The sequence below is a fragment of the Myxocyprinus asiaticus genome, chromosome 23, assembly GCF_019703515.2.
Source record: "Myxocyprinus asiaticus isolate MX2 ecotype Aquarium Trade chromosome 23, UBuf_Myxa_2, whole genome shotgun sequence".
Lineage (NCBI taxonomy): Eukaryota > Metazoa > Chordata > Actinopteri > Cypriniformes > Catostomidae > Myxocyprinus > Myxocyprinus asiaticus.
Genome location: NC_059366.1, coordinates 30,818,037 through 30,827,345, shown reverse-complemented (window position 1 = coordinate 30,827,345; position 9,309 = coordinate 30,818,037). Strand labels below are relative to the sequence as shown.

Below are 9,309 nucleotides of genomic sequence, written 5' to 3'. Positions count from 1 at the left end.
ACGTGACACTGCATTTTCGCGTCTCACCGACAGTTTTCAAAATATAAGCCAAGTAAAACGAGAAATATATTGTAATAACAGTAATTCACGCTCATTCTTCTGCAAACCTCGCGAAGTTAAAGCAGGTAACATTGAAAGTCTATTCTGTGATTACTTCGGTTACCTTAAGCAAAACCTGTGGGCTCAAAATAAGGGACTGAAGATCTATTTTTCATACAATTCACGTTTTTTTCTTCTTCTTAACATTACATGGGTGCGTACAAGGTAAGCAAGTACATGTGTAGCCTATCTGAGTTTAACGACGTTTTAATATGTTTGTGTTTAACTGAACCAGCCATCATCAACTCCAACTTAGGGGTTAAATTAACTAACTTGGGAAACTTTAACCATTCGAAAATGTGTATGACATTCTGGTTTGGTTTCGCAGCTGATGAAGAGCTTCACATCGGCAGATAAGCTTAATTCAAACACGCAGATCAAATGTAAAAGTTGTCTAAACACGCGAGATTAATCTATCATAAAAATGTTGATTATATGAGTCATTTATCTATTGCTTCATTCAGTCATTAGTTAATTTATATAGTTCTTATTTTGGAAGTATTATTTCCATTTGTGATTAGGGAAGGTCGTTTCCTTGATGCCTGTTGTGAATTGAGTTCTGCTATCTTAAATCACCACACGATGTCGCTATTGTCCACAATCTGATAGATTTACCTTAATGTGTAGATAGACCATCTATCAGTCAATTGGAAATCACACTAGTAAACACCATGCATAGAAATTCTTTACGTGCTCTCAATGTTATCCCCTTTTGAAATAATATGAGTAATCAGTCCCAATACTTCACTGAAGTCTACTTAACATGATCCTACTTTTGAGACTATTGAAGTGTGGAAAACACAAACACACACAAATGCGCAAGAAAGTCCTTCTTCTGCTTTTTTTTTTTTTTTTTTTTTGCTAGGAAGTGAGGCACATGACCAGGCGCAGCTGATGTCAGAGTTTCACATTGTGCAACATTCAAGCACCCAGTGTAGATTAGAGCCGTCTCAGGCAGATTAAGAGGCATGTCTCTGCTGGACACTCACTGGGTGCTGTGACATGGGAAACAAGGGGAAAACATTCTATCCAGCCGTAAATCTTTGTACACAAGCCTTATCGTAGACTAAGATGCCACCCACCAAACAACAGGTATGTGGCGGATTACATTCCATCTGAGCTGGTGTTTCAAGTAGTATGCATATTATTCTGTTTAATTCACCTAACTCATGACATGGACTAATTTTGGCAGCTGTTGTTGTGGGGTTGCCTGGTGATTCAAATTGGTTCTATTTTGTCCCCTGGAGGCTCAGTTTAGAAAACACTACAAGAAGTAACAAGATTAAAAAGGAAGCAGATTTTTTTTTTTTTTTTTTTTACTGAAGTACTTTCTGATTTCACCTGAAACTCCTTTTCCAGTTTTCTTTATCAGGTTTAAACATTTCAGAAACAGACAAACCCACTTAAGCATTGAGAATAGTTACTGTCTTTTTACTTCTAATGATGAGATAATGTTGGATGAAGAGTTCATTGGCTGTATTTAGCCTCTGTGCTGAATTAGTAAACTGCTAGGAATGTGCAGTGCCAAAATGTAATTTCTATAGGAATGTGAATTGTCCTCCCTGTAGCAAAACAAGCTTGCGTCTTGACATCACAAGATCCCATTAACGCTCAATGTGAACAGCTGATTCTGAGTTGCAGAAAAATCTTCCAAATTGCCATTATCCCTTGCTAACAGCCAGTAGGCAGTCACAGATTTGCCTTCCTCTTTAATGAATGTTTATTGTCAAAGTCATCAGTTTCAATGTTTATATCATACTGTTTTTGTGTGGCAGCCTACAAGATGGAATTTTATTTTGCCTAGAAGTTACTCCTGACTTAATAGAGAACTTAATGTTACTTAGTAATGTTACAGAGTTACTTATGTTTTTATTTAAGTATCTACTTTGTCTCATTTCTCCAAAAATTCCTTATAAAAATAAAAATTAAGTAATAGAAACAAATGAGACACTCTACTGAAACTTTTGAGGAGGCACATGAGATTTCTGGGGTCTATTTCTCAGGGACAAAATCTGGGAAGCAGGATGTCATTCAATTTTTTCATTTTAATTTATCCCCTTTTTTTCTCCCCAATTTGGAATGCCCAGTTCCCACTACTTAGTAGGTCCTCGTGGTGGCCCGGTTACTTACCTCAGTCTGGGTTGCGGAGGACAAGTCTCAGTTGCTTCCGCTTCTGAGACAGTCAATCCACACACAACTTACCACACGCCCGTTGAGAGTGAGAACCACTAATTGCACCCATGAGGAAGTTACCCCATGTGACTCTACCCTACCCTCGCAAGTTCGATTCGAACTTGCGACTCCAGGGGTGAGAGTCAGCATCAATACTCGTTGAGCTACCCAGGTCCCTGTAATGTTTAGGAGATATTAAGATCTCATTAAAAAAAAAAAGGAAAAAAGAAAACTCCCCTTCCTTTAGGTTGTGTCTTTTTGTGCATTGAAATTAATGACTTCCTTGTTATGGTCACTGTCCTGAGAAAGAAGGTCTGATTTTCCAGAGAAATTATTCAAGAATACAACAGATCTGGACTGTAGTAGTGTTATAATAATGTCAGTATGTTATGTCCATGTGATACCCCTTTTTTTCTTTTTTTTTTTTTTGAGGAGGCAGGTGGAGAAATGGAAAGTATCAACAAGGAGAATGGGGAACTTAGCTCTTCAGGAGAGAGTTCAGAGAGTGTGGAACTGAAAACAGGCCAAATCCACAGTGAGACAAATGGGAACCTGAAAGCAGATGGTGATGCAGTGATGGTTCTGAGAGATGAACTATCCCAGCTGAGTACAATAACCCAATTGTCGCCAGAGCAAAGAGACCAAGAGATCAACCGACTCCTGCCTCTGTTCATCCAGGTAATGGCCCTGATTATGTATATGTAATGTATGCATTGTAATAAATGGACAGAAGGACAATTCCAGTAGAAAATAGCAGGAAAAGAACATGCATATCTTAGTTTATTTGAAATATGCTGATTAACTTGCATACATTTGCATACATGCATTTGATATACATGGCACACATCAATACTGTAGCTGTGGAGAATGTAAACCTCTTTTCGAGAAGAAAAAAAAAAAGGCTTTACCACAATATAGACCTTAATCAGATAATTACGTGCATATAAACATGGCGAGCGATGGGAGTGAAGGATAACTTGACAGATTATGTAACTAAGTATATATAGTTTGCGTAAAGCATACTTTACATAGGTGCAAATGAACACATGAAAATGAGTCCCATGACACTGAACCTAAACTTTAAAACAAATTAACTTTTCATCAATAATTGGATGAAACCCTTTTCACTCTTACAGAAGCACATTGCATCAGGACCATTGATCTGTTTTGCAGCTGCATTGACAAACACTCATGACCTATTAAAATGGATGTGGGTGGGGGGGGTTTACACACGTGTGACTGAATGGCTTACCACTTCTGCATTCTTACTGGGATTTGACCAACCATAGAGTAAGAAGTAAGGCTCCACACCCGCTTGGAAAAGTCACAGAGAAGTTGGGATTGAAGTCAGGAATTTTATGGGAAAACACACGCAGCATAGGAAAATGAAGTTTTCATATATTGTTATGAAAACATGGTTGCTACTCTCTGGATGTACACATTTACATTTATTCATTTGGCAGACGCTTTTATCCAAAGCGACTTACAAAAGAGGAATACATTATAAGCGAATCATCTTAAGGAGACAGTGGTACGAAAAGTGCCGTATTACAAAGTTTCACTAGCATCAGAATAGTAGTATTCAAGACAGATTAAAGTGCAACATTGTTTTTATTAAGTGACTGGTTAAGTGCTCATGGAAAAGATATGTTTTTAGCCGTATTTTGAAGACAGAAAGTGAGTCAGCTTCACGGATGGAGTTGGGAAGGTCATTCCACCAACGTGGTACGATGAAGCTGAAAGTCCGGGAAAGTGTTTTGGTGCCTCTTTGTGTTGGTGCAACAAGGCCACGTTCCTTAGCCGACCGCAGGCTTCTGGTGGGAACGTAGCTCTGCAGAAATGATTTTAGGTATACTGGAGCAGACCCAGTGACTGCTCTGTATGCCAGCATCAGAACCTTGAATTAGATACGTGCAGCAACTGGCAGCCAGTGAAGAGAGACAAGGAGTGGTGTAACATGCGCTCTCTTTGGTTCATTAAAGACCAGACGTGCTGCTGCATTCTGGATCATTTGCAGGGGTCTAATTGCACATGCAGGGAGGCCTGCAATGAGAGTGTTACAGTAGTCCAGTCTAGTTATGACAAGTGACTGAACAAGAAATTGTGTGGCATGTTCAGAGAGGAAGGGTCTTATCTTCCTGATATTGTAAAGTGTAAATCTACATGATTGTGCTGTCTTTGAGATGTGGTCTGTGAAATTTAGTTGGTTATCGATGGTTACCACTAGATTTCTGACCGTTTTGGAAGGCGTTACTGAAGTACCCAGCTGCACGGTGATGTGTTCAACAGCAGAGTTGGCTGGAAAGACAAGGAGTTTCCTTCATCCAGGCCGAGATGTCTGCCAAACAGGCAGAGATTCGAGTAGTCACTGTGGTGTCGTTGCGCTGGAAAGGCAAGTAGAGCTGTGTGTCATCGTTTTAGCAGTGGTTAGAGAAACCATGTGCCTGAATGATGGGTCCCAGTGATTTTGTGTATATAGAGAAGAGAAGTGGCCCAAGCACTGAACCCTGAGGTACCCCAGTAAGTAGCTGATGTGACTTGGACCCCTCACCTCTCCAGGCTACCTTGAAGGACCTACCTGAGAGATAGGAATTAAACCAGTCAACCACAGTTCCTGTGATGCCCGGAGAAGAGAGGGTGGAGCGTAGGATCTGATGGTTGACTGTGTCAAAGGCTGCAGAAAGGTCCAGCAGAATCAGGACGGATGATCTGAATCCAGCTTTCGCCTGTTTCAGCAACTCAGTGACAGACAGCAGGGCAGTCACGGTGGAGTGTCCACTTTTGAAGCCTGAATGATTGTCATCCAGCAGCTTGTTCTGTGAGAGACAGGCAGAGATTTGATTGAAAACTGCCCTTTCAAGTGTCTTCGCCATGAATGGGATGAGAGAGACTGGTCTGTAGTGTTCTACTTGTGTTGGGTTAAGTGCAGGTTTTTTCTGCAGCGGGGTTACTCGAGCCTGCTTAAATGTATTGGGAAAAGTGCCTGTAAGTAGAGATGTGTTAATTATGTGTGTGAGTGCAGGTAGTATGGACGGAGAGATGACCTGGAGAAGGTGGGAAGGAATGGGGTCAAGGGAACAGGTGGTGGGGTGGTTGGAGGGGAGGAGTTTAGAGACCTCGGTGTCAGTCAGAGGAGAGAACATAGAGACAGAAGAGCTGCATACAGGAGGTGGGTGTTTGACAGGGTGTGGTGCTGAGAATGTATTGCTGATGGCTGTAACCTTCTTAGTAAAAAATGTGGCAAAGACATTTGCTGTCAGTGATGTGTCCGGTGGTGGAGGGGAAGGAAAGAGAAGTGTGTTGAATGTTCTAAACAAGCTGCGAGTGTCTGTGGTGCTGTTGATCTTGTTCTCGTAATAGGAAGTTTTTGCAGATTTAAAGTTATCCGAAAAGGTTGCAAGCAGAGACTGATACTTACCCAGATCTGCTGGATCTTTAGATTTCCACTATCTCCTCTCAGCTGCCCTGAGGTCAGTCCGATGTTCACAGAAGATGTCAGAGAGCCAGGGGCAGAGGACAGATGCTGTCTAGACAGGTTGTTAAAGTCGAGCTTAGTGTGTCTGTGGCAGTGTTTACATCCAGGGTGGAAAATGCGTTTTGTGTGGGAAGAGAGGTAGAGACAGCAGTGGAAAAGCACGAGGGTGAAAGAGAACGACGAAAGGAAACCAGTGTGTAGAGTTCTGATTTTGCGTTCCATTTTATTATTATCATGATTAGCTCTTAACCTAATTTTACTTATTGTGTTCATGTTGAAATATTAGCAGAAATAACTCCCACCCAACTCTTTGAAAGGTCTCAGAGACTGGCAGCATCCATGATGATCTGGATCTCCAGGGCTTGGCACTGCTGGTTGGAGAGGCTTTCGTCTGGCATGTATACCAGAGAGTGGCAGAGAAGCCTGCAGGTACCCACAAGAAACAATCTGTTACTTAAAGGTTACTTTACCCAAAAATGAAATTGTCATAATTTATTCGCCCTCATGTTGTTCAAAATCCAGAGTCTGGTGACTGAGGCTTTCAGTCCCTAACATTATGCCTAACATTTTCTTTGTGTTCCATGGAAGAAAGAAAGGTATACAGGTTTGGAAAAAACATAGGGTGTGGTGGTGAGTGGGGATATGGTGACAGAATTTTCACCTTTATTAAAGTTGTGAAGAAGTAGTTAAGCAATGGTGGTGTCTCTAAAGGCCAACATAAAGGCTAAATAAGGGATAGGGTTAGTGCTTGAAGGGAAGTAGCCTACTTCTTCAATTCACAGACATGCAGCATAAAATAAGTTGCATGATAATGTGACCGTTATGGTCTTCGATCAAAGTTCATTTTGCCACTTTATAATGTATTCACCTCTTCTTACTGCTGATTGAAAAATGACTGTTGAAATTGCACTTAGATTTATAGGTGAAATTACAAAAACTTCATTTAAAATGGATGTGGAAGTGTGGGGAGATCTGAAACCTTCTACAAAGATCCTTCAATCTGTTGTCTGCTGATGTGGCTGTTATAGTACTGTCTGTTTAATTTATTGTTTTGTTTACATTAGAGGAAGCCCGATTTGAATTGGAGCAGTTCTTTCAGAGGTCAGAGGTCAACAACAGCACTGGATGGCTCCTGCTGAAATCATTATCTCTTTTGTCCAACGGAGATGCTGTAAGTTGCACAATTAAAATAGGCTTTCGATGCAGGTCCTGACCTTATCCTTTGCTGAATTAATATCAACAATGCAAACGTTTCCACATTTATTAAACTTGAGACTAGAAATTAAGACAGAAATGATGGCAAACTTTTAAACATTTAGTAAAAAAGCTTTGTTGCAAAAAAGTTTTTGAAGTCACTTATTCAGTTGACAGCACTGGTTATTGCTTTTTGAACAGACTTCTCTTACCATTGTAATTACATTGATAGTGTTGTTGCGCATAATTAAAAATGGTAAAAATCTAAATAGACGACATGTGAATAAGTAATTCTGTGACATTATGTCATTTAAATAGATGTTTACAGATATTTGGAGCATCTGCTTAAATACTTTATAAAGTGAAAAAAATCTTTCAGCATAAGATTCATGAAGATTTTCTACTAGTTATTAAAGCATACATTCAAAAAACAACTGAATTTGTTGTTTTTTTACTTGCTATCTTTATCTTGTTTTATGATATAATTCAGTGTTCAGGCATCTATGTCATTAAAAATGTTTCCCTGCATGACTTTATCTTGTCTTTTAAGTGGCCTCGGCGCATTTTGACAGGGGTTTGTTTTGTTCTTTGTCAGGAGGTTAGTGCTATGATCAAGACAAGTCTCCCTGCTGCTTTAGTCAAGTGTCTGTACCTGTTCGTTGCTTTGCCTCCCAGAGAAAAGAGTTCTGATTCTCCAGAGGATGTGAAAAAGGAAGTCAAATGCTCTTTTCAGGACACTCTTATTCAGGTTTGTACATTTCCACCATCTCTATTTAATGTTGTGTTGCACAGTTATATGACAAATGCTCGTTTTGTCATATCAAAACAAGGGATAATATGTCTTCATTTGCACATCCTGCTTCAGATAGGTCATTATTTGTTCACTTATAAGACATCATTTAGATGGGTCAATGCACTGTACTAATGTGTTTTATATTTGTGAAATGTTCATTCAGTCCACTCTTTAAAACCATTTCATTGTCATTCCTCCATGTCTTTTCCATATATTTTTGCTTGAATAGCGAGAAAAGTAGCAAAAATGCATTTCGTCCATTAATATCACAGTGTTTGACCTTGTACACAAAGCATGCATACATATCTAATGCATCAGTGTCAGAACAGAGACAAGTGAGTCTTTACAACTCTGCTCAGGTGATCCTGCAGCTTTGCAGGCAGGTTTGTTTTGTGGAGGTTCTGCTGGAGACCCAGGAGCTTTCAAACGTGATCATCTCTCTCACCCTTTTGTGGGATCAGTGCAGCCCCTCATGGAGAAGGCAGGCGTCTTGTGTGCTCAGAGCAATGTCTGCTGCCCAGGCTCACAACACTGTATCTGCACTGCAAGGTCAGCTCTACCACCGTCAACCACCAAACAAACTCGTGCACACAAGCCCTAGCCCATGGGAAGGCATTCTGTAGCTTGTTTCATCATCAAACTAAATACATCAGATTTGTAATTCTCATTGGAGTGTAGGTAATAATTACTTTTGTTTGCAAAATAATTGTTTGCATGTGTTTTGCCTGAATAGAGATAGGGAACATATTGTAAGCACATGTCAGACAGCAATGACATGCTTTCACATGATGCTTATTTGATTTACTCAGTTGTTCCAGACCTCTGATTACATAACATTTGTTTTTAGTTGGACATTTGCTTTTAAGTGGAGGATTTCATATTGGACAATCTTATTACAAGTTCACCCAGGGGCATGCTGTCTTGTAGCCAGTAACATTTAGGACAAATTAGGCAGTAGGGAATGGGTGCGTCTCAATCAGCTCCCTAGTTCAGTAGTCAGGGCACTGAACAGGGAGTCAGCATTTCTGCGTCTCAATCGCAAAATTGTTCCAGTGCACTGAAACATTCGCTCCCCAAACAAATCCCAGAATCCACCGTAAAAACAAGGGAGCATTGTTGCTCACAATGTTCCCTAACCAGAAATGTTGTCATGTCTTTTGAAGTCTTTCAAGTAAGACGAGAACAAGTGTAAAACTATTAAGTCAAAGCCTTGTTTTCTCTTTAAAAGAGATGTTGTTTGTAATGTCTTTCATCCATAATGACCAAGAAAGGGAAACAGTCTTAAATATTAGTTGTTTGAAGAAGGTTAAAATTACACTTTTTATATTTCTATTTCTTTATTTATATAATACATTTTTCATAATAACACAGTACGTTTGAAAATCTACAACGAAAATGCATGACAGTGTCATTTATACAACAAAGTTGTTGATTAATACCAGCTGTGTCTTAATGTGTGAGCTCATAATAGTATCGCAGGTGATAGTCATAATTATGCCAAAGCTTACTGTATAAACACCCTTGCCAGTGTCTGAATTTGTTTTAATGGTTTGATGATTCACGTTATAGGGAGCTA

The 9,309-nt window shown here is 39.8% G+C and overlaps 1 protein-coding gene across 5 annotated transcripts in view; it reads left to right on the top strand.

The window, feature by feature from the left end:
* Window positions 1-20: 20 nt before the first annotated feature.
* The window catches only part of LOC127413583 (WD repeat- and FYVE domain-containing protein 4-like), a 61,116-nt gene continuing 51,827 nt past the window's right edge, over window positions 21-9,309 (top strand). Inside the window, exons 1-7 of one of the 5 annotated variants that reach the window (XM_051650838.1) lie at window positions 21-264; window positions 965-1,191; window positions 2,711-2,949; window positions 6,064-6,175; window positions 6,811-6,917; window positions 7,536-7,688; window positions 8,093-8,282. In XM_051650838.1, coding sequence (XP_051506798.1) covers window positions 2,719-2,949; window positions 6,064-6,175; window positions 6,811-6,917; window positions 7,536-7,688; window positions 8,093-8,282 — 793 coding nt within the window. In that variant the 5' untranslated portion in view covers window positions 21-264; window positions 965-1,191; window positions 2,711-2,718. Of the gene's footprint in view, window positions 265-964; window positions 1,192-2,703; window positions 2,950-6,063; window positions 6,176-6,810; window positions 6,918-7,535; window positions 7,689-8,092; window positions 8,283-9,309 lie in introns of those variants that run through there. The other 4 variants (XM_051650836.1, XM_051650835.1, XM_051650837.1 and 1 more) reach the window with 4 other exon arrangements.